We start from the raw sequence: 26535 nt of genomic DNA, 5'->3' as shown, positions 1-26535 counted from the left end.
TTGAAGGTGTATACTCTGAACAATGGCGTCAATAACTTCTAAGCCTGTACTCGTTACATTAAGACAGTTGTTATCAGAGATCCGTCAACAAAGTACTAATAAGAAACTGTCTGATAACCAAATGGTTCAGTATATATTCAAACAGTATCGAAAATATCAGACGACTGATCAACAACTGTGTAAGGCAATTGATGAAATGCATTTCAAGGCACGCACATATGTTGATTACATGCATAATGCAAAAAGATATAAAGAAATCAATGCAGAATATAAAGGTAAAGGAGAAAGATCTGTGGAAGAAACTGCAAGGATGGTTGGCTTTAAATTACCACATGATCCGAAGCCATAAATTTTGATGTGATTTTATTTCTATGTATATATTTATAAAACTAGTTTTGTTGTAAAAAAAAAATAGGAAATAAAAATCATCAATTAAAATATTTGTTTTATTAACAATAGATAGTTGTAAAAGGATCAAGGCCATTTAAAAAAAATATGATGAAACAACTTTTTAATATTCAAAAATATTTTTATTATTATGCATGTATAGCATTGATTATAGCCTATGCAAAACTATAACCAAATCATAGATTATGAAATTTCAGTAAAACCCTGTTACAAATATGAAAATACATTCATATTTTAATAGATATAACTACTAAATTTATCTTTACTTTTTTTATGGTTTTATAATACAATATTTTTTGAGTGACATTTGAGCTCAAATTTAAAATACATTTTACATAGTTACTATTTCCAGTTTCTAAAATTTGCCTTATATTGTCATGTAAAATTCCACAGATAAAATTTATACATAGAGTGAAAAGATAATCTTCAATACTTTTTATTCTATAAGATCACTAATCTCAAATAATTTCCAAATGTAAATACAAAAAATCTATGATTTATGTAATTTTAAATATTTACAAAATTTATTTATAGATACTTATTCAAATCTGACAATGTAAGATCTTGCAGATTTAAAATATAATTGTTTTTAATATTGTATGTATCTTGAGCTATAGAATCAAATAATTATGTGATAAGAGTTAACATTTCATTCGAGATTGATTCCTAACAACTACTACAAATATTAATTGCCATATTTAGCAGCGAGTCAAGGTATTACAGTTTGTCAGTGTTTCTTTAATAAAAAGTAATTTTCCACATGTAGGTGTGTATTTTTTAATGTACTTATTGTACTGTTTACTAAAAGTGATTAACTGTCGACTTTTTTTACCAAACTGTACTAATGCCATTTTTTATTATAATCTAAAACTTTTGGTCTTATTGTTGTTACATATAGGAATATTCAGTTTACAATATTGATGGATTAAATTGGAAAGTATGTAGTACAATTATGCTGTAGAACCAAAACAATCAACGGACTGGTCAATTGTTGATTAAAAAATGTATTATTAACTTTACATAAACTAGTTCTTAGAAGTATCAAAGGTTTTTGTAGTACATTATCTGAACTATTGTGTATATTCCTTCTCTATGTACTTGGCTATTGTTTGCAGTTGCATATTGCTGGTTCCTTCGTAAATGGTCCCGATTTTAGCGTCTCTGAAGAACTTCTCTTGGGGGAAATCACGAGTGAATCCCACACCACCCATAAAATCTATGCATTTTGATGTAAGGGTTTGTGCAATTTCTGCAAAAAAAAAAAAACAAAAACATTAATTTTAGGTTTTTTTTATACAACTTAGAATGGCACACAAGCTGACGGTCTACTTGATGGAAAGTGGTAACCGTCGCCTATAGACATGAGCAGTACCATGGACATAACAGAGTATACTGTTTCGCCCATGATACCCCCCATGCGTTGCTATTCCTGAGGACTCAGGTGTTATTCCTCTGTACCCTGTAAATTTACGCCATATCCTACCCTTCAAAACGAAACACAGCCATGCAAACACAACTGCTTCACGGTTGAAACACGAATGGGACAGAGGTACCCAAGCAATCGACTTTTGTACAAAGTCTCCCTCTGGTTAGGTATATCCTTAGATCTTATACATAGTGTCTTCATGCAAATGCTTCGAGAAAAGTGGGTTAAATTTTTCATACAAATTTGCGTGATAAATAATTATGAGTGATTCTTTTATAACTTCTATATTTATTGTTTTATAATTATTGCAGCTTTTTAATGTGCAATTGCAGACATCAGCGCGTGTTGTTTGTGATATGAGCGTCCGAAATCATCAATAGTATTAAAAATTATTATTTAATTTGGACCAGAATCCATGATGAAGTAATTTGTTTTACGACATACCAACCACTAGTATGCGGGGAGTACCAGTGGCCAGTATTTTTTCGGACTGGCAAGAAATCATTCATTTGATGAAAAATGATAAATCTTCCGAGCTATGTGACCAGCCCATTGCCACTTCAGCTTGCTTATCCTTCAGGCTATGTCGGTCACATTTTATTTACCTGATGCGAAGTATTTAGCCATGGCTGCCTCTTTCACGAACTCTTGTCCGTGTTCCTTCAATCGAGCCGCGTTGTAGGTGAGCAAGCGTGCTGCCTCCAACTCGGTTTGGAGATGAGCTATTTGATAGCTGATACCCTGTAGATCAGAATGGAAATTTTTAGTTCCGGTCACTCATCAGTCCACTGCTGGACATAGCTTTCATTGAAAGTGCACTATTATATTTTGTTCTATCGATTTTATTCAATGCAAATCGTTGTACCATCTAGTTAAACCTAATAATAATATAGGGGGAAAGGGATTGTTAGTAATGGGCTCTAAATTATTTTTTTTATAATAATTTTTTTTAACGGGTGAAAATAGAATGATAACACCGCCCGCGCTATCGATATACGCTGGCGGGGCACCAGTGAGGGATGACAGATGAGGATGAAAGTAGGTCAGTTAGCCCATCCTGATGATTTAAACTAGAACTAGTCACGATGGTTTCCAGTGGGAACCAAGTGGAGGTCGACCTGATAGGGTATATTGCTAGTAATAGGGCTATTGGACCCCATTACTAACAATCCCCCCCCCCACATTATTAGAATATTACGTCTCCATATTTTACCACAAATGGCGTGCAAATCTACTTTTAATATAAACACTAGTAAAATTCCATTATTACAGTCATAACAATGTCTTAATTATAAAACATAGAAAAAAAAATTGTTGACATAAAAATTTGTATTGTCTATTGTCTCTTGTTTTCATGTCTTTTAATACAAAATAACTGGTTTTGCCAGAATTGAAGTAGTTTTTTTTTAATACAATGAACATTTTAATTCACGTGGACAAACTCATGTGATCAGTCACGTGTTCAGATAACATTTTCATATTTTCGCTCAGTTACTTGGGGAAACTGGTATGTACATATATTTGTATTGGATCGAATGTATATTTATTCACTATTACTACAGTCTTTATACATTTCTCTGTGTGGTCCCGGCATAGAATGCCACCTCTTTCTTTCTCATGGGTGTCGTAAGAGGCGACTAAGGGAACTTAAGTAAGCAATGGGCAGTAGCGTCGCTCTGGAGGGAAAGGGATAGTTAGTAATGTAGACTGAGAATCCTATCGCTAGCATTAAACGACCTCCACGCGGTTCTCCCTAAAAACAATCATGATTCATTCCTGATGAATACATAATGATGGGCTAACTGGCCTGTTTTCATTCTTATCTATCACCCTTCACTGGTGTTCCGCCAGCGTATCCCGTTAGCGCAGGCGAGGTTACCATACCATTTTCACTCATACATATATACATACATACATATCTGTCACGCCTGTCTCCCATTAGGGTAGGCAGAAACAATGGAACGCCAAATGCTTGGATTCATTTTCACTCATCAATCAAAAAGTAGCGTCCCTCTTTATACATCACCAAAGCTTGACTGCTGTTGGCAAAGCCTGCCAAACGTGGCAAGTACTGACAACCCCCTCCCCCCTATACGAGAGGCCTATGTTTAGCAGTGGACATTTAACGGCTGATATGATGCTGATAATGACTACATTATTCTGTATTATTCTAAACTATCTTTATATTATCATGACAGTTCTTCACCGAATAGACAGAAAAAGAATTGAGTGCAAACAATCTTATGCACTTTTACCTATGCATTACGAGTATAATAATGCTGTATGATTATAAATAGCCATAACTGCATATTAACTGAACGTGGCATGATGCCAAGAACTCTGTTTATACCGATAACTACTAGATATTTAGATATTTAATCGCAGTAGATACGTATTCTTATCAGTTTACAAATAATGTCGGTGGAAGATATTTTTTTAATATACCGCCACATGATCGATTTTAAACGTCTATCTAACAAGTGACTTATTTTCTTAGTTTGGTACACTTAATTTTTTTTATGCAACTTAGAATGGCAAACAAGCTGACGGTCCAATGATGGAAAGTGGTAACCGTCACCTATAGACATGAACAGTACCATGGATATAATAGAGTATACTGTCTCGCCCATGATACCCTCCATGCGTTGCCATTCCTGAGAACTCAGAGATTATTTCTCTATACCTTGTAAATTCACTGCCATATCCCACCCTTCAAACCGAAACATAGCCATGCAAACATGACTGTTTCATGGTAGAAACACGAATGGAATAGATGTGCCCAAGCAAACGACTTTAATACACAGTCTCCCTCTGGTGAATAGTAATTGAAGTGGGTATACTGTTCTTGCTTTTTGATACGGGCGACGGGACACCAGAAGTAAAGGGGAAAAATAAAAAAAAAGTGGGGTGTAGGAGCGTTTTGTTTTTGCAGTTATATTTATAAATTTAGGTAGTCAACCTTATCTTTTATTCGCGTATGGGGTCAGCTAAGACTATTTAAGTCAAAGGAAGTTGAAGAAGTCAGAACTGTCCACTGAGATAAAGGCTCAGCCTAGTTTGTTGGCTAGTAGATCTAAATGTAATTTATTATTCAATAAAGACAGTTATTGTTATATTTTAAATATCGCTTAAAAACATATGAATCAAGTTCAAAAATTGTAAATTTGGCAGATAAATTATAACTGATGCATGCATACCTACTTACTTAATATACCTACATAATTATTTTATATATCTTCATTATAATATATTATTATATTATATATATAATGTTGATATTTTCTATAAGGTCCAATGTGTTATAAATTTAATCCTGTTTTTTTAGTGTTACCTATCGAGTGGTGACCCCACTGAAAATTAGCGCTATAGCACCGCTGGGGACCATTTCATTTGCTACCATCGAATTATTATTTTAATGTAAAATACTGTAATTAATCGTTTTGTAGCTGAATAAATGATTTATTATTATTTTAAATTTACGATATCTCGGCTTAAAACCGGTTTTACAAGTGTACACGGGCCTAAGTCAAGTGCATAACTGTGTGCTATGTTTTTTGTATAAATATAATTTGTTTGTGTAATCTGTTTGTAATATTATGTTAACATGTAGATGTACCAGGAACTTATAGGACAATTTGCATAAATTTCCTGATAATTCGGCATGTATTTATGATTACGGCTTTCTGTAATTGATGATAAGTATGGGGTGGTAACTTTAGGGTACTTATCGCCTGATGCAGTTGTTACAGTATCACACCTGTCGTGGAGAGTACTATTGGAACTATTGTCACTTTATTATTATTATTAAGACGTGGCACGTCGGCTTATCGGGATCTTTTGTGCTTTCCCCTGATAAAGGTAGCTATAAAGCCGCTTAGGTAGTCTAAGGCGAGTGTTAGAATTTAATTAATTAATTTATTTTATTTATTCTAATGTTTTAAGGGGATTGCTACTTGCTTGCCCATTTCTCGACCATTAAGCTCTCTTTGTCGCCTCTTACGACACCAACGAAAAAGGATGTGATGGTTCATTCTATGCCGGAACTACACGACAAACGTTAAAGTAGCTGACAAAATTTAATCCGTTTTTGACGCTTGATATATTGATCTGAAAATTAATCGAAGGATAAGGCATTTTTCAGAGGGTCCTGTGAGTCAGAAATAAATAAAAAAAGATCTACCTGGAAGGTGTATATGCTTTTGCCGAATTGCTTTCTCTCGAGAGTGTACGGTATGGTGGCGTCCATACAGCCTTGACAGAGGCCAATCATCTGCGATGCGATGCCGATCCTACCCTCGTTGAGGAAACCAGCTGCGTATTTGTAACTGTAATAGTATTGGAGAAATATCGCATTTAGTATGGGCTAGTAGGTACATTTATTGTTCATTTGTTTATTCGTCTCCTGGGCGTCGAACGACTGTTACTAACGAGTTGAGTGGGGGGGGGGGGGAGTTGTTGGTAATGCAGACTACCAGTCCCTTTGCTAGAATTATACTCTATCATGTCGATCCCCACTTGCCCCTGATAGTTTTCAGGTCAACTGAATTTCAGGTGTTTTTGTCACGATGGACTAACTGATCTGCCTTTAAATTCTTATCTATCATCCTTCACTGGTGCCCCGCCAACGTATACCGTTAGCGAAGGCGGAGTTACCATTTCATTATCGTGTATAAAAAAAAAAAAACTAACTAGTTAGGGCTAAAAGCTTCGATTCGATTAATTAATAATGCCTCGTTTCGAGATAAAACACATGTCACAATATGGGTATAGACTTAATAACGATCAGAGATTAATAACTAATAGAGAAAGCCACAAAGCCTCTGCTATAGATGTATGACCTATACCAAAAGCCTAAGATTCCGCTTCAAACTTTTGAAGGTACAGGACCGTAACTAGATCCAAGTTTAAGGAAGAACAAAAGAATTTTTTGGTAAGGCAGAAGTCATAATTCAATGACTTCGATGTCTAATAGTCTTGATGTTCGAATAGTCTTGATGAATCAACCAATAATGATCATTTAAGATATATATTTTTTATGGCCCACCTAATATAAAGTAGTGGGGGGAAAAGGGATTGTTAGTAATGGAGACTAAGAATCCCATTGCTAGCAATATATCCAACCAGGTCGACCTCCTCGCGGTTCCCCCTGGAAACTATCATGATTAATTCCTGATGAATTCATCATGATGGGCTAACTGGCCTGTTTTCATTCTCATCGATCACCCTTCACTGGTGCCCCGCCAGCGTATCCCATTAGCGCAGGCGGGGTTACCACTCCGTTTTCATCCCATAAAAAAAAAATATGCAGTAGTATCCGTCGCCTATAGACAAGAACTGCATCACGAACATTATAGAATACACTATGCTCATGGCACGTAGTTGTTATTCACAATAATTAAAAAAAATATATCTAGTACATTGCGTAAGATGTAAATATAACACTCACCCTTTACCATATTCTCCAAGGATATTCCCCTCAGGTACTCTGACGTTGTCAAAGTGCACCATACAAGTTCCTGAAGCGCGGATACCCAGCTTGTTCTCTGGTTTGGCAACGGTCAGACCTGGGGTCTCACGCTCCACGATGAAGCATGTGATACCCTTGTATCCCTGGTGAATGGATACATTTGTATAATATAATTTTATCGACCTGAATTGTCATGTAATCTTTTGGGACGTCTCGAAAACGTTGGACAACTATGGGTCTACCATGAAATATTTTCTGAAATTTCGGGGACGAACGAAACAGATGTATTGTGTAATTTAAACATCAAATTGATGTTAAAATTACACAATACATGCCGTTTAAAATTATTAAAATATCATTCCTCTGGACTATTAGGATAGTATTTATGATGAATGAAACGTTAAGCTCCATTTACTGGGTCGATTTCGGTACGAACAAAAACACGAAATTGAGCTCGAAATTTTGGAATTTCATTTCATGGTAGACCATCTGGTTGTTTTTTACACTGTATTTGTATCGAATAAAAAGATTAGTACTGGTGCCCCAACTTTGCATGGATTACCTATTCATTCTTCTTGAAGAGATCTCTGATTAAAAAAAATAATAACCTTCCGTGTAATTCACTGATAATGTAGCTTTCTATAGTTGAAAGAATTTTTAAAATAACTTAAGTACTTTTCAAGTTTATCCGTTAAAATAAAAAAATAAATTTTCCTCTTTAAGATAATAGTTACGCGGTTGTGTGGAGGGAAAGAAGAGTAGAGGTCGAGCACCGAAAACACCGTTACTGTGCTTTTTTTTATACAACTTAGAATGGCAGACAAGCTGACAGTTTACTTGATGGAAAGCTGTAACCGTCGCCTATAGACACGAGCAGTGTTATGGACATAACAAAGTGTACTGTTTCGCCCATGATACCCCCCATGCGTTGCCATTCCTGAGGACTCAGGTGTTATTCCTCTGTACCCTGTAAATTCACGCCATATCCCACCCTTCAAACTGATACACAGTCATGCAAACAACTGCTTTACAGTTGAAACACGGATGGGATAAAGGTATCCAAGCAAACGACTTTTGTACAAAATCTCCCTCTGGTTTTTTAAGAAGGAATATGCTCTTTTCATGAAAGTTTAATTGTCGTATCATTTTGGAAATCTTATACTTTGAAACGCACGGTGGAGTACCCTCACTCATCCAAATGGTCGGGATGAAAGTTTAGCTTAAATATGATATGAACTAAACTATATGTATTAAACGGTAAAGTAGGTATAACATATATACAATGTTTTAAGCCACTTGGAGTTTTATCAAAATTGTGATATGAATTATTTACATCTGTGTCAATACGTAGATACAGAATAACGTCATTAAATTACGCAACAGTACTATCATTATAAACATCGCTGTTTTGATGTATAACTTAGCTATAAATATTTCATTTAATATTAGATTAGAATGCATGAATTAGTTGCCTCGACAATAGGAAACTCTTAAATGAGAAAATGCTAAAACAAAAACAAAGTAATGCTTATAGGCCGACTATAAAGTTCAAAGGACCGACATGAAACGAAGAGGAAAAATTGTCAAATGGCGACCGCGCACAGGCAAATGTAGTGAAGAACGACCTTCAACTGGATGGAGTGATTGTCTCAAATATGCATGGTTCAGTGTATGCAACAATGATTATTGTGATGATTGTAGAATTGCTGATTTCTCGAATTGTATATAAATATGTTTTAGTTGCTGTAATATTTTTATTAATACATATACAAAAATATGTTATTATTGAAATTGTGGAATAATCATTTATTACTATAAAATATAAAGTCGAGTATGAGATATTTTATTATGTATATTGAAAGGCAGGCGGAGATTTTGATCTAAATATTGTTTCTATTTTCATTTTACAATTCTTCTTACCTTGGAAGGGTCAGCATTAGCCATGACAAGGAACACTCCAGCGACATCGGAATTCGAGATCCACATTTTGGAGCCGTTTATGACGAAGTGATCGCCGTCCTTCTTGGCGACAGTCTTCAGGGCGAAGGCATCGGAACCCGACGTCGGTTCCGTCAGACAGAAACTACCAGCCTGATAAATACAAAAAATTATAATTTATCATCAACAGTTGATCAACAATAACCTACAAAAAGTATATTGATTATTAAAACTAAGTGTTTATGCAACTCTAAAAAGACACAAAAGTGTAGGACTAGACTTTTCTTATTTATTAAAAAGTAGGAAAAACATAATTGTGATGAAAAGTAACGTTAGGACAAGTTTTGCTATGCGACAATATAGTAGTAAACAATCAACGTATTTATACAAGTTATAAATAGCAAATTGAATATTTATAAGCTAAACAAATTTGATTGTAAAGGAGTAATTACTAAATGGTTATAGTACATTACTGCAGCGGCCAGCAACTGAGACATTGATGGACGAACGTGCAAATGTGGGCCGAGGCCTAGCCGAGGCACACATACGTGAGTCCATCAATGTCTAGTTATGGCCAAGGCTTGTATAGTACTTTTCTCAAACAATGCGCGGAAATCAAAAACACAGTTTTACTTTTTAAGTTCAATGACGAATAACGAACAATAATAATTTTTCACGCGACATAATGTTCCTTTGTTTTTTTTTTTTCAATAAACAGCTTTCTATTTGCAAGCCAGTTCGAAAAAACACAGTTTTACTTTTTAAGTTCAATGACGAATAACGAACAATAATAATTTTTCACGCGACATAATGTTCCTTTGTTTTTTTTTTTTCAATAAACAGCTTTCTATTTGCAAGCCAGTTCGAAACTTAAATAAAACTTTTTATTAGTTATCTCCTTCTTAGCCATGTTTCGAAGTAAAAGGTTATTCCATTTTTAAATTACAGGACAGATATGAGTTCACATAGTAATTTATCTGGCCAGTACGGCAATTTTGATTTATCTCGAAGAAGATTGTCAAAATAATGCTCCCATTTCCAAGCATGTTTGAGAAAAAAACTTTAAATTACGACAAAATAGAAGAACTTTTCAAATATTTAAAATACAGATGGGTAATTAATTTTTTATAAAAAAAAATCTTAACAATACAGATTTGTACAGAACTACACAAACACACTGGTACATGTCAAGACCAGACAAATTATTTAAAATTGTAATTGTAGTAAAAACAGTTATTTGGATTTAAAAACTAAACTACTAAACCGACTTCGATAAAATCTATAAATATATCGTTTTAGATAAAAACAAAAAGAATTGTCCAAATCGGTTTATAAGTAACGGTTTAAAAGTGAGGTCACAAACATAAGAAAAAATAAATTCGAATTGAGAACCTCTGTTTTTTAGAAGTCGGTCTCTCTTCTTGATGAAGACGCTTCTGATGAGATAGTACTCCTGATATCTATTGTAGATTCACCATCAAATTTAAAGTAAGATCTTATAAATACTCACGTATTCCGTGCAGAGTTTCGTTAAGTACTTCTGCTTTTGTTCCTCGGTCCCCAACTTCATGAACAGCGAGTTGACCAGTGTGTTGTGTATATCGACGAAAGCAGCCACTGCAGGGTCCACCCTCGACAGTTCTTCTACGACCAGCATCATGGTCAGGAATCCGCACCCACTGCCGCTGTATTCTGTAGGTGTTTCGATCCCCATAAGCTGAAAACATATGGGAAGTGATAATTCGTTTGCTGGATATAGATTTTGGATAGACATCTGCATGAGTACTTCTATCTTGCTTGTATTTCTGTCGCTTTTTCAAAATTTACAATTGAAAGTATTATTAATGTACTTGTAAGTCAGATCAACAAGTTCGGAATAGGCAGAGAGAATCCATAACTATCGCATACATTGTTTTTTTTTTGATGGGTGAAAATGGTATGGTAACCCCACCTGCGCTAACGGGATACGCTGGCGGAGCACCAGTGAAGGGTGATAGATGAGAATGAAAACGGGCCAGTTAGCCCATCATGATGAATTCATCAGGAATTAACCATGATAGTTTACAGGGGGAACCGCGAGGAGGTCGGCCTGGTTGGGTATATTGCTAGCAATGGGATTCTCAGTCCCCATAACTAACAATCCCTTCCCCCCCCCCCCCGCATACATTGTTGGTTATGGGTCTTTTAATAAGAGCAGGGTACAGCTTACTACAAGTCTTTTCGACGAGGAAGGGGCTTACTAGTACTCACAGAGGGGGAGGATAGGGATTGTTAGTAATGAAGACGTTAGTTCCTATTGTTAGCAATATTCACTATTAGGTCGATCTACACACGGTTCCCCCGGGAAACCATTGTGGTTAATTTTTGTCGAATTCATGCTAACTGACTTGGTTTCATCCTCACCTATCATCACTCACTGATACCTTGCCAAAGTAAACCGATAGCAGAGGCGAAGTTAACATTCCATTATCATTCATTAAAAAAGTACTCCCAGAGCATCCGCTAGCACTTCTCTTGACATCCCCCTAATGCTATGACCATAGTAAAATTCTAGGCGCCGAAGTAAAAACAAAAGTTCTTAGTTTTTAATTATGCCATTGCAAAATAAACCGTGTCTCATTTCAATACAGCCTTATTAGTTCTTATGAATACTGAGGATGAAAATGCGTGATAATATATAGTATGTTTTCCCCGTTATTATATGGACACCATTGTTATAATTTTTTTTATGCAACTTAGAATGGTAAACAAGCTGACGGCCCACCTGATGGAAAGTGGTAACCGTCGCCTATAGACACGAGCAGTACCATGGACATAACAGAGTATACTCTTTCACCCATGATACCCCCCCATGCGTTGCCATTCCTGAGGACTCAGGTGTTATTCCTCTGTACTCTGTAAATTCAATTAAATGTGGAATGTCAATTAGATTGAAACTGTACGTACACCATTATCGAACAGCAACTGTCTGATTCCATCATCGATGCGGTGGTCATCCTCCATTTTTCTCACCAGTGGTAATATTTGTTCGGTGGCCAACTTTCTAACTGTAAAGTAAATTGTCTAATAAATAAATTTGTATGCAGTCAGACTGAAAGTAAACTTTATTATAAAACAGAAATGTTGATAATAGTTTATTCAGCATTGTTACAGTTACAAAGGTTCATACAGAGTAACATAACATGTATAGAAGGTAAAGGTTTTAGACAATGTTTGCCGATATGATTCCCCGCTCAGTGTTATGCTGCAGCCAAGGACCTACAGCGTTGATTTTCAGCTGGAGCCCTTTGGGTAGAACTTACTCTTCTCTCGTAGTGTAGTGTGCTAGAGTAAATGCTTCATAGTAGAGTAAATAAGTAAGTAGATAGAATGAAGGTAAAATAATTATTGTATACAAAATAGCTGATATTATTAGGTAATAGCAAAGTATAAGCAATAGTACTAGTTTCCTTGTACATTGGACTCTTGTTTGAAGTAGTTAATAATGAATACTTAGGTACAGATATTCAACTTCGAGATTGATTGAATAATGTATTTTTTGTATAGATGTTTTATACCTATTAGAAGAATATCTATAATGAGTAACGGTTTAGAAAACATGTTTCAGGGAGTTTTTGAATGTATATGTAGTACAGGAGCATTACGAAATTGGGTAATTTTTCCACAATTTTAGGCAAACATTTTTGTATACTTAACTAATTGTGTAACATTTCTTATGGAGTAATGAAATTGTTGCAGAAAAATAACAGCAATAATACCAGAGTAAACCTTAATTCCCGGGGGAAAGGGACTGTTAGTAACGGGATCGATCTCCACGCGGTTACCCCTGGAAACCATCGTAGTTAAATCCTAAATAATTGTGGAATTCGCCACGATAGGCCAACTGACCTACCTTAATCCTCACTTGTCATCCCTCAATGGTGCCCCATCAGTGCATATCGATAGCGCAGGCGGGGTTACCATTCCATTCCCACCCATTGAAAAACCCCTATCTCCCGTTTTTATAAAAACGTCAAATTTTTAATAAACCTATTTTAGCTTTCCTACTGTTCTGTTTCTTTCTTTTACATTAAATTCCCAATTTGAAAGAAAGTGACAAAACAGTGTAATAATTAGAATAGGTTTGTAGAAAGTATTAGTTTTTATAAATAAGGTAGGTAGTGGGAGTTTATAAAAATGAATAGAGTTTATGAATTGTTAAAATCGGTTATAACTTTATGAAGATATAGCGTAACAAACAAAAAAGAAATACAGGACAAATGAAAACTTTATGTTTTTATTTTAAATCGTATAATAATGAAACAGGGAAGTGGTTGTTTAAGTTTTTATGAATAAGGGGATTACAGTTTATAAAAATTAACAGAGTTTATGAATTGTCAAAATCCGTTATAACTCTGTGAAAATATCGCGTAACAAACAAACAAAAAAAAAAATACGGGAGAATTAAAAAAAAAATCTCCTTTTATTTTATTTCGTATAATAATGAAACAGGGAAGTAGTTTTTCTTTTTATTAATTTTTTACATTACTGGCAAGAATAAATGTTATAAAAATATACCGTACCGCGATAAACTCGTTTGGAGGTTATTGAATATCAACAATCTTATTGATAATGCTACATAATAGTTACCTATCGTTTCGTATAGTTAGTTTTATTACTCGTTGCCCGCGACTTTGTCCGCGTGACCAAGACCCACTGATTAATTAGGAAAAAATGTAGCCTTTGTCCCTCTCTATCTCTATATTGCATACATGAGGATTGTTAGCAATGGGGCTATTAGTCCCCATTCTTAGCAATACCTATAATAAATAGCTATGAGGTCGTTTTTTTTCAATGGATGATAACGGAATGGTTTCCGTTATCAGCGTTATACGCTGGCGGGGCACCAGTTAGGAATGATAGATCAGAATAAAAGGGCAGGTCAGTTAGCCCATCGTGATGAATTCATAAAGAATTAACCATGATGGTTTCCAGGAGGGAATTGATAAGGTATTGCTAGCAATGGGGCTATTAGTCCCCGTGACTATGGGGGAAGGGATTGTTAGTAATGGGGTCTAATGAACCCATTGCTAGCAATACACTATCAGGTCGACCTCCACGTGGTTCCCCCTGGAAACCATCGTGAACAATTCTTGTTGAATTCGTCACAATGGGCTAACTGACCTGCTTCATCCTCATCTATCATCCTTCACTGGTGCCCCGCCAGTGTATACCGATAGCACGGGCGGGGTTACCATTCCATTATCACCCATTAAAAAACAAAAAAAGTCCCCGTGACTGACAATCCTTTCGCTATCCGCATAACCATTAGAAGTAATGTTTCGCGGAACCCTTAAGTGGCCGTCAGTTCTATCTCTGAATACGCAGACATTGTCTAGTTCGAGACTGATTAAGAGTACTAAATTTTATTTGAACAATTATAATTACTATCATGTATGCGTGCATTTATATCATATTATATTGGTAATAAGGATTATTTTGCCGGCAATTTATAATATATAAATAGACACTTTGTCATATCTAATCTAATTATATAATAGTATTATAAATGTAATGATTTATTACATCATTATTGACATTGTTTTTGTTTTAAATGGTGGAACGTAATTATGGGTGGGCCAAACGTCATACTCGCGAACGGGTGATTTATTGTTAATGCACAAGACAAGTCTACTGCAGTTAACTTTTTGAAATTTGGTATAAGGAATTATGGTAATAACTTATTATTAGGAAAATGGTAACAAAAACAGCATTATGGGCTCAGATTAAATACGCTTATAACACCTACAGTGCTCATTTTTATTATTTAAAATTAATAAAATAATAATTAAGCAAGCTAAAGTGGCAATGGGCTGGTCACATAGCTCGAAAAATCGACAAGCGATAAATTCCTGAGTGGCGACCCAGTAAGGGCAAAGGCAGTATAGAACATCTCCCCATTAAATAGAGTGACGACTTCAAATGCATTGCAGGGAGTCAGTGGATGCCGTTGGCTCAGGACCGTTCCTTATAGCAATCTATGAGGGAAGCTCATGTTCAGCAGCGGATGGATAATAATCATCATCAGATGACGATGATTATCCTTTTAAACCGAAAAAATACAGTCATGCAAACATAACACTTAGCAACAGACACAGTTGTCAATTCTGAGACGCCATTTTTTTAAATCTATCTAAAATTAAAATATTAATTTGATATTACAATGAAATCTTTATTATGAAGAATATATATGAACTAATTTTTTAATAGGTTTATGTCAAAATTATTATACTTTATAAATATACATACATGAATACATGATACACACACACATACACACACTTGGTGAAAACATATTTACATACTTAATCTTTTGTTTTATATTTAAAAAATGTAAATAATCTGATTGTATAAACTCATTTGTTAATTGACGTGTGTCATAAATGGCTCAAATAAAGTGTTTATCTATCTATCTAATACATATACCTGATGGTCTTCAAGTTACAATGTAACTAAAAGATAAACTCTGCTCGATCTCACAATACCTATCTATTTATAACCTAATCTAATTATTCAATCGATCGAAAGTACATTGGTAAGATATTAAAATCTTGATTACATAGACTAGATAAAATTTAGTCAGCCAATAGCTCGTACATATTTTTTTAAGAAAAAACAAAGCGCGCTTTTTTATCAGTGTTTCTCATATACAGAGTAGTAAATTCATATTACTACTCTATATACTCTCTATCTCTAAATACTCTATTATTCACGCGTGCATAGACAAACATTTTTACCTTTTTTTAAACGACTTCAAAAAGGAGCAGGTTCTTAATTCGGTTATATATTTTTTTTATGTTTGTTACCTCATAACATTATAAGTTTTAGACCGATTTGGAATTTTTTTTTTCAAAAGATATAATTTTAGATTAGTCGCATGAAAATTTTATCTAAATTGTTCAGTAATTACTAAATTAAAACTATTTAAATCAATATAATTGGTCTTGCCATATTTGAAATTGGTCATCTTTTTTGTGTGACATAATCTTAAATCATTAATTGTGCTGTCAATATTTGTGCCACTCCTGGTAGCATTAAACAAATATTTTTGAGGAAAAAATATTTATTTTATTACAAATAGAAAATGAACTCTTGGCAACAACTGATAATATGTAGCTTGTAAAATTCTACAACTATGTATATTCGTAGGTATATGTCAAATATCATAATACTGATAAGACGAGTCGTGAAAATATAGTCACTGATAAAGCAAGGTAATTGTTATAAATTGCTTTTGTAATCTATATAGGTACCGACTTACTGACATAATATTAACAATGTATAGAAATCATAAATAAAACATTGTTGCCGTGTGGTCCCGGCATAGAATGGGCCACCCCGTCCTTTCCCGTGTGTGACGTAAGAGATCGACTAAGGAAACTTCACATTCGAGGAGTAAGCAGCAGCGGCCCTCTTAAAACATTACCAAAGTCTAACTGCGGTTGCTAATCCGCCTGCCAAGCGTTCCGACGGGATAACAACCTCATCGATTCATCCTCTATTAGCGCCCCATCAGTGTATACCATTAATATAGGTAGGTGCGTTATTCCATCATTCATTGTTATATTTTTTTTTCTAAAATTCTTTATGTCATAAAAAAAAACTAATAAATAGCTCTATGGAGTGGTTATCACAGAGTACAATGTACCTATAGTAGGTCTTCTTATGTTTTTTATTTTAGTACGTTTGTTCCGTTGTGGAACAGGCTAAGGTCGGAGACCATGCTGCCTAGTCTTCAATATGATAAATTGTCTGGAATGGTCTCCTTATGTGTTTCTAATGTCATTATAGTTTTAAAGCAGGGTGACTAATATAAAATACAGGGGGGAATGGGATTGTTAGTATTGGAGACTGAGAATTCCATTGCTAGCAATATATCCAACCAGGTCGACCTCCTCGCGGTTCCCCCTGGAAACTATCATGGTTAATTCCTGATGAATTCATCATGATGGGCTAACTGGCCTGTTTTCATTCTCATCGATCACCCTTCACTGGTGCTCCACCAGCGTATACCGGTAGCGCAGGTGGAGCTGCCACTCCATTGTCATCCATCAAAAAAAAAATATATAAAATACAAAAACTATTGTAAATTAAAAATGAATCATTTCTTTTATTTTATTATAGCATGACATGGGACCACATCGTTTTGAGTGAAGACAGAGACAATGTGGTCTATGAATACGAAATAACCAAAAAGAGAATTATTTATTCTCAACGCTTGACCGCACTATGTCGGCTCACTAAGTGCCTTTTTACACTACGTTTAAAGGATTCGATGTTATAGGATGGAAAATAAAAAAAATGACAATCTGTATTAGGGTTGTATATATATATATATATATATATATATATTAGTTACTATGTCTATACTGTTCCAAACGAATATTTTAAAAGTTTGTTATCTTTTTTTGGATAAAAAAACTTTATATTTGATTACAGACTTTTAACTTACATGAAAATAGATATCCGACCAATATGGGCGATATCGAAATGAGTAATGACCTTTTTTCCACTACCAATGTCTAGAGGAACCTAATAGATAGATATCGGGGGGAAAGGGATTGTTAGTAATGGAGACTGAGAATCTCATTGCTAGCAATATACCCAACCAGGTCGACCTCCTCGCGGTTTTCCCTGGAAACTATCATGGTTAATTCCTGATGAATTCGTCATGATGGGCTAAATGGCCTGTTTTCATTCTCATCTATCACCCTTCACTGGTGCTCCGTCAGCGTATCCCGTTAGCGCAGGCGGGGTTACTATAACATTTTCACCAAAAAAAAAAATAGATATCGGATCTGTATCAATATTACCCATGCCTTCTCCGTATATAATTTTAAAGAAGCGACTTGTTGAGTTAATCATGGCTGGTTAGCATTACTAAAATAAAAAAATTCCATACCTTGTACGGTTTTTATTTTATTTTAAACTTATTGTGTTTAAAATTAAATTAGTACGAGTTACATAATGCACAAATAAAGATAAATAAACATTTCCGACGCAAATATGGAAGGTGAAAGATTTTAAACAAAACACCTAAGTGTTTATATGGTAAACAATGACAAACTATTGTTATAATTATTTCCAATAATAATTACCGTGAACTGAAAATTTCGTGAACTGAGGTTCGTTTAAAAAAGAAGCGTTGAAACCGTTGCATTAGTTTTTAGACTATGTGGATGCAAACTTGCATATAAAATTGCTAAAGATTGCCCCCAAAAGGAAAACCGACTTCAATTATGTCAAATTCAGTTGTTTTATATATATATAAATTAAACTATTGAATCGATTTTGGTAATTTTTCTATTCAGATAAAAAAAAAAGAATTTTCCAAATCGGTTAAAAACTGACGGAGTTATGAGGTAAAATGCATAAAAAAAAACACTCGAATTGAAAACCTTCTTTTTGAAGTTGGTTGATAAGACATTTATTATAAGACACTTTTGACAGAAGTTGGAAGTGATTCTCAATTCATCTCTGTTCCTTTTATGACATAACTTGTCGCGAATCACAAATACTGAATCGATTATGATAATAATTATTTTTTGTAATCGCTGAGATTTTTTAGAAATCTCTTTTGATGTGAAGCAATCTGTATTTTTTTTGATTGGTGGAAATGGTATGGTAACCCCGCCTGCGCTAACCGGATACGCTGGCGGAGCACCAGTGAAAGGTGATAGATGAGAATGAAAACAGGCCAGTTAGCCCATCATGATGAATTCATCAGGAATTAACCATGATAGTTTCTAGGGGGAACCGCGAGTAGGTCGACCTGGTTAGGTATATTGCTAGTAATAGGATTCTCAGTCTCCATTACTAACAATCCCTTTCCCCCCAGCAATCTGTATTTGTGTGAATCGTGTGTCTATGGGTAGCTATGGTTAATTTGATTTCATGTTATAAACTAGCTGTTGCCTGCGGCTTCGCACGAGTGGTATCGTTCAGTGGCGGATTAGACCCAGGTAAAGTTATCAACTCAGAAAAGACGTCAGTTTTAAAACATTTTAGGGTCAGTGACTGAAAATCGACCTCAACGTGATAAATAATTGCTACCTGATCGCCCGTCAGAGGTTTGGAGCGAATGAGGCTCCTAGTTTACGAAGCCGATGTTATCCAGCTCACACTTTAAAGTGTTTTTTTAGTTAAAATTTTTCAAGTAATATCTAAAATAGATTTTTTTATACAACTTAGAATGGCAAACAAGCTAACGGCCCACCTGATGGAAAATGGTAACCGTCGCCTAGAGACATGAGCAGTACCATGGACATAACAGAGTATACTGTTTCGCCCATGATATTAAATAAACAGGTATACAATATGGATATCGATTTAGAAAATGGAGGTAATTGGAGGCTCTTCAGGACCAGATTCTCGGGGTGGGTTGTCCCCCCTCTTTAACTCATCACTGTTCCCCCTTAAAGTTGAAATTTTAAAAAATATTTTTTTCAACTGATACTGACGTTTGGAATATAGGTTTACTTTTTAACGTGTACGTTTAATTAAAAAAAAATGTTAACAAATTGAAATTGAAACTGCCAGGTCAGCTAGTTGCTTGTAAGAATTGAGAAGTCGACAAATAATTATTTATCCTGATTATTTGACATTTTGTAAATAACATTCATATTGTTTGTTATTCAATTATAAGCTGGATTACCGCGAAAGATATTTTTTTGTTATTTCAATTATAAACACATGTTTAACTACGTCAGACCAGCCTTTTTATTCGGAAAAACATAAAACTTCTCATAAATAAACCTCTTTAAGCAATTAACTGTTTTTGCCTTTTTCTTTTACGCTAAATTCTCAATTTGAAAGAAAGTGACAAAACCATAGACTTTTATAAACAAGTGGGTATATATATATATATATATATATATATATATATATATATATATATATATATATATATATATATATATATATATATATATAAAGGATTTAATACACGTAGTTGCGGAAAAGATTAAATAGACTTGTGTTTAGACTAATTCATGTTTTATAATTATGTATAGTTAGTTACCTAATGCATTTGTCAATTATCCATGCATAATTATGGTTATTGCAAAACGGTGACTGTCATCTTGTTTTCCACTTGCGGCAAGTTTAATAAGTTGATAAAAAATTCAGATTCGATTTTAAAAAAATTGTATCTAAATTCTTTCAGAACTGTACTGTAAAATATTTTGTCAAAATACGTACAGACTAATACGTAAGTTACGTATTCAATTAATAGTTGTTTTAATACAATAATCTGTAGAAAACACTATCTCCATATTTCCCCGTTAACTTTATATTATTGGATGTAAATAGTTAAAATTACTTGTATCCTTCATCGCCAATTCATCATCGGTCAACATGGACAAAGGTCGAGGCGTTGATGCTTCTGAGCTGTAACTCTTCACTTGTTTCGCGCCAGCTATCACCGGAGCGCGCCATTGCTCCAGTATCTGCAAAACCGCGGAGTATTTCAAATATCGAATGCACCAGTTTATTTTTAAATTAAACTTTTAATGCACTAATCACACACACCTTGCTGCCAACGACACGGCGTAATGGGAACATAGTTTTTGTGATTTCTATTTGCAATTACCGCGCGTGTAGACGTGCGTGCGCCGGCGCTTTGCAGTCCGGAATACAGATCGAACTGGTTTGAATGAATTCATTACATCGGAGGCCATTTGAGAGCCTATATTATCTCACTCACACTAAGATAACGAGTTTCGACCAATTGATGATGAATGGTGTCTTAATGTGACTTGTTTATTAATCAAAGTAATTTATGTGGATACTTTTCTATAACGCTTGTCTTGGGTATATTAGTTCCATTTTAAGGTCAAGATAATATCAGTAGTTGCAGGTAGAAAGGGTTTTTTTGGTAATGGGGACTAGCGGTTCATTGATGGCAACGCAACGGGGTTCTTTTTATTGTGATTGATTCTTGATGAATTTGTTATGATGGACTTATGGACCTACTTTCATCCCTTATCATCCCCCAACAATTCCTCGCTGGTATATAGCACAAATGGCGTTTTTTCATCAGGGGCGTGTCATTTTAAAAACTGGTTTAAGGGTATCAAGTAAGATAAAACCGGTTCTGACTTAATAAAATGGTAACCAAGTTTTTTTAAACTATTACAGAAACAAGATATTAGTAACAAATCGAAACATTCAATTAATCGATCAATTTTTTTATCTGTAGTTACTCTTATTTGATATCAGTATACTATTTTATAATTTTTTTTTATTTTTTTTTTATTATTTATTTAATTATAATATCATAACCTTCAAGAAAAGAGCATATACTTTTTTAAAAGGCCGGCAGCACGCCTGCAATGCCGTTGGTGTTGTGGGTGATCATGGCGGCGGTAGTCACTTACAATCAGGTGAGCCGCATGCTCGTTTGCCTCCCGTGTTGTAAGAAAAATATGTGCTTTTGTATATTCACTTATAATATAGATATTAGGTTATAACAAGGAAGGGAGACTTTGTACAAAAGTCGATTGCTTGGGCACCTCTGTCCCATTCGTGTTTCAACCGTAAAGTAGTTGTGTTTGCATAGCTGTATTTCGGTTTGAAGGGCCCACTCTTCATATGGCGTGAATTTACTCGGTACGGAGGAATAACACCTGAGTCCTCAGGAATGGCAACGCATGGGGGCTATCATGGGCGAAACAGTATACTCTGTGTTGTCCATGGTACTGCTCATGTTTATAGGCGACTGTTACCACTTTCCATCAGGTGGGCCGTCAGCTTGTTTGCCATTCTAAGTTGTATAAAAAAAAAACAAAAATATATAATACATAGGTAGAATATCCCTTAAAGGGATTACTTCCAGTCAACCTTGAGAACACGAAAGGAGAAAGGATCTATAGGTTTTATATAATAATATTAAATTCTATTGAGACAGATTATACATGGGTTTGTTAAGAATAAATAATTATAAAGGTTAACTCGACGCAACTACCCTCCAAATTTTGTCGCAAAATTCTTTTAAATAAATAATACCTATATTATAAGGTGTTTTTAATGGATAATAATAGAACGGTAATCCCACCTTCGCTATCGGTATACACCGGTGGAGCCAATGAAAGATGATAGGTGAGGAATGGTGGTCATGTGGTGGATGACAGGAGAATGCAGGTCAGTTAGCCCATCCAGACGAATTCAACTAGAATTAACCATGATTAGAGATGGGCAATCCACCTGGGTGGGTTTAAAGTCTGGTGGGTAAAAACCGGGTGTTTTGGGTTTATTGGGTTTAAACCCCATAAACACCCAAATTTTTGGGTGTTTATGATTTTGTACTTCATCATCGTCATCTCAGCCGCAAGACGTCCACTATACTGGACATAGACAATATTATTATGCAGCCTACAGAATAAAAAACTTTTAATTTGATTTTGAGTTTATTAAGAAAGAGATGAAAGTAAAATGTAAAACTACAGTCAATCACTGTCAGATTCAGAGTTATTACAAGCGATGAATTGTATAGGTTCGATAGGCTCTATTTCGTCTAAACTGTTATGTTCATTTACTTGCTCAATGAAAGCTTCTAAGGTATTTTCTTCATTAAACTGAATGTCCTCGCATTCAGCTTTATGTTTAAGATTCCAGTTATAACAAATGAATGAAATTTTTTCAGTTCTTTCAGTTGTAAGTCGATTTCTTTTGTTATTATGTATGTAGCCTTGGATACTAAAGGAACGCTCAGTGGCTGCCGAAGTACAGGGAGCTGATAGAATACGAATCGCTACTTTGCTTAACTCAGTGGAACCACAAATACCTTTCCACCATATTAGGGGCTCAATGCTATCTAATGAGCTCCATACAAATCCTCTGGCCCAAAAGTTTTCTTTAGCTTTATAACACGCCAAATCTGCCATTACATTTGACAAACTTAAGTGTTGGCTTAAATTGTAGATAAACTCCATACCCTTAAGTTCTTCCTCTTGAGTAAGTTCGACTCCTAGAGTCCTGGGGTCTAGAATATATGCTGCAAAATGTATTGGCCTCATTGCCATATTGCATCTTGAAGATACTGATGTTAGAATCTGCTGTTTGCTTTCTTCGCTCAATGTCGAAATCTCATTTAATGCAAAACGTATCTTAGCTTGTACATCTCTAAATGTAATGTATGTGCGATGCAAACGATTCTGGTCGCTCTCTAAGTAAAATATGCTTTCAGTGACTGGTTCCAAAATACTTATACATTCCCCTGTCTTCGTCCAGAAATCATCACTTAGAATTAAATCTTTAATATCTCTTGAAATTACCACATCTTCTCTAACTGTTAATATTTGCAAAGCTATCTTATTTGCTTTCAAACTTTTTAACGAAGTAACATGACTTCCCCATCTTGTAGCACAAGGCAATTTTAGTGTTTGTGTAGAATCTTCACCCTGCCTTGATTTTATCAACAAGGAACTTAATCGTTGACTCCTTTTAACAGTTTTTATTATATTTATGGCTTGCATAATAAACACAGTTACTTCTTGTATCTTTACAATATCTTGGCACAACAAGTTAAGGATATGTGCACAGCAACCGAGAGGAACAACATGTGGATATTTGAGTTTTGTTAATTCGAATGCCTTTTGTATATTTCTAGCGTTATCGCCAATAAGTACAAGAAACTTATTTGCTCCATACACTTTCATTACTTTTTCAACTTCTTGGCTAAGGTATTCACTAGTGTGAGGATTACTTTCTGTATTCAAACTTTTAACGTATGCAGGTTGAGGTTTTGATATAAGAAAGTTTATTATTCCTTCATTTCTTAAATTAGACCAGCCATCGCACTGAATGTGTAAGTAACTACAAGCATTTAGTTCCTCATTTAACTCAAAACGCATTTCTCTATATATTTTATCTAAGTATTTTGTCGCTAAAGCTTTACGTGAAGGTATTTTAAATTTTGGTTGCAATTTTTCGAAAAATTGTATCCATAAAGGATGTTGCACCATCGATAATGGCGTCCCTGTTACAAATATAGCTCTCGCTAATTCTGTTTTTATATGATCATCGGTGTCTTGAAACTCAGCATTTATTGTAGTGTTAGCAGACGACGAGGGGCTTATAAAAGAATCATTTGTCTCTATCTCTGACAGTCCAGACATTTTGGTTTTGGACGAGCTATCTTTTATAAGTTTCATAGAGTCTTTTAATGTTTCTGGAGATTTTGGACAAGTGATAAGATGTTGAAGCATTTTGGCAGCATTACTGAATTTGTAGACCTTATTACAAAGCTTGCAAGAAACAGACTTGTTTGGTAAAGTACGGTAGTGCTCCCATATGCGTAAATCTTTAGGTCTCCCCATTGAACCTAAAAAAATGAACGATGATTAGTTGGTCTGACGAAAATTCAACAATAGAGTGCCTATTTTTTTACAATGATTATTTCTTGTTATTTACAATAAATTTATTAAAAAAATAATAAAATAAATACAAAAAACCTTTGTAAAATTACATCTCCTCGGAGGATTAAACGCAGACGCTAGTTTATTATCGTATTGTTCTGTATTTTTCTCAGCAACTTCTTTAATTCGATTAGGTACTTACGCATATTATGTTAAAAATAAATATCTAGTACACATCTTAGGCTATCCACCATTATTATCCAATGACGACTCTCAGCTAACTATGCACTATCATCCAAAATAAACGTGTATGGAAAATTTTATCCCAGTCGGTTGAGGATTGAGGATAATTGCATCAACATACGAACATACCTACATACTTTTATTTACATAACGCAAGCTAAATAAAAGCTTGTAATAATACATCTAATTTTAAGTTAAAATTGTTAAGTGATCATGATATAATTGTATCATTCAAAAATCCACTTACCTTTAATTATTTCTTGTTAAGTATAAATATTATTTCAAATCTGCTCCCTTAATATGCACTTTTTTACTGCTTTTCCTACCTAACACGTTACCAGGAAGTCACGTTACCAGAGTCAGAGTAATAGTGAACACGTTTGACAGTGATTGTCGTCGCCTCATATTCAGCGTCGACGAATAGGGGAATCCCCAGTCATAATGTATTGCATGCGTGGCGGTCTTACTTCAAATCCATAAACAAAGAGATAATTACAGAACTCGATACTAGATGGCGCTGTTTTTGTTTGAAGAAAGTTTGCGGGCTAAAATACATAGAATTTCATCAATGACTTCCACAAAGAACAACATTTCTGTTTTTTCTAAGTCCGTATCTCTTCCGTATATTTCATAAGATATAAGCTTGGGCTACATTGTTATGCAACGTGATTTTGTCGCTGTCTTGCTAGCAGGGTTGACAGATATACGATTTAAATCGTACTCATACTATTATTTGTCTATTTTTTAATGTACGATCGTAAAGATTATGATCGTAATTCGCACAAAAACATACGACTTTTTGGTTACCTGGCAACATTTTTATTATGAAACGAACATGCTCACATCATCAGTCACATGCAACAATTTATTGGGGATTTCCCCTTCACATCTGGCAGTCCTGCTTGCTAGAATATAGGTAAGTCAGCCACAGTTACTGACGATCGATATTTAAAGGGTATTGTTTTTGTGCTAAATATTTCATAAAAACGTTATTTAATACTTTGTGGATTATTAATTTAGTTGATAATCACTGGAAGTAAAATGGATGCTAATTTGAGAGATCAAGATCTTCGTATAAAACAGTTAATAAAAGAAAATCTACGTAAGTACTCTTTTTATACCTAGGTAGGTAAGGTATAATAAACACAAAAGGTACTTAGATCGCGTGTGTTCGAAGCATTTATTCTAATAAATTTAATTTAAAATTGTAGAAAGAAAAAAATGTCTGCCAAGCCGTAGCCGAAGCCGATCTCCAAATATATTTGGCGATAGTGAGACCCAGTGTCCAGATGATTTACCCAGCGTCGTCGCAACAAAGAAAAAAACGAGGATAAAGTAAAAGAAAATTTACTGAAAGAAGAAACAAACTGTTCTAAATGCTTAATTTATGGAGAAGAGGATAAAAGAAATGAGTATTTCGGACTGTTAGTGGCTCAAGAATTTAAATATATACGGCCATGTGTGCGAACGAGGTGTTATGAAGAAATTTTAAAGTATCTACGGGAAGCAAAAGGCCAACATGTTGATCAACTGCAACATGAAAACACTGAAAATTAATTACTTTCATTTTATTATATATAGATTTTTAAAATTTCCTGAAATATTATTAGTTAACGTTTTATTTAATATTGTAGAATTGATCAATACAATTTATAAAA

General features: G+C 34.6%; 3 protein-coding genes across 3 annotated transcripts; 1 reads left to right on the top strand and 2 right to left on the bottom strand.

Moving 5' to 3' along the window:
* The first annotated feature begins 22 nt into the window (after nucleotides 1-22).
* On the top strand, nucleotides 23-439 carry LOC128199946 (protein FMC1 homolog). The gene has a single exon (XM_052898916.1). It carries the CDS (start codon nucleotides 23-25, stop codon nucleotides 347-349), a length of 327 nt encoding a protein of 108 aa, XP_052754876.1. The 3' UTR covers nucleotides 350-439.
* LOC113516587 (short/branched chain specific acyl-CoA dehydrogenase, mitochondrial) lies at nucleotides 433-20953 on the bottom strand. The gene is made up of 9 exons (XM_052898915.1): nucleotides 20808-20953; nucleotides 20599-20725; nucleotides 12186-12286; nucleotides 10750-10956; nucleotides 9222-9392; nucleotides 7281-7444; nucleotides 6015-6159; nucleotides 2440-2575; nucleotides 433-1657 (listed from the first exon to the last, which is right to left on the bottom strand). The coding sequence occupies exons 1-9, from the start codon at nucleotides 20838-20840 to the stop codon at nucleotides 1479-1481; spliced, it is 1263 nt and encodes a 420-aa protein (XP_052754875.1). The 5' UTR covers nucleotides 20841-20953; the 3' UTR covers nucleotides 433-1478.
* Nucleotides 20954-22471: 1518 nt separating this feature from the next.
* Nucleotides 22472-26196, bottom strand: LOC128201547 (uncharacterized). The gene is made up of 2 exons (XM_052898892.1): nucleotides 25125-26196; nucleotides 22472-24600 (listed from the first exon to the last, which is right to left on the bottom strand). Exon 2 carries the CDS (start codon nucleotides 24593-24595, stop codon nucleotides 22724-22726), a length of 1872 nt encoding a protein of 623 aa, XP_052754852.1. The 5' UTR covers nucleotides 24596-24600; nucleotides 25125-26196; the 3' UTR covers nucleotides 22472-22723.
* Between the last annotated feature and the right edge of the window lie 339 nt (nucleotides 26197-26535).

This window comes from Galleria mellonella, unplaced genomic scaffold (assembly GCF_026898425.1).
Source record: "Galleria mellonella isolate WM207_F2 unplaced genomic scaffold, CSIRO_AGI_GalMel_v1 utg54, whole genome shotgun sequence".
In the NCBI taxonomy this organism is placed as follows: Eukaryota; Metazoa; Arthropoda; class Insecta; order Lepidoptera; family Pyralidae; genus Galleria; species Galleria mellonella.
Note: the sequence above shows the minus strand (reverse complement) of the source record. Positions and strands in the feature narration are given on the sequence as shown.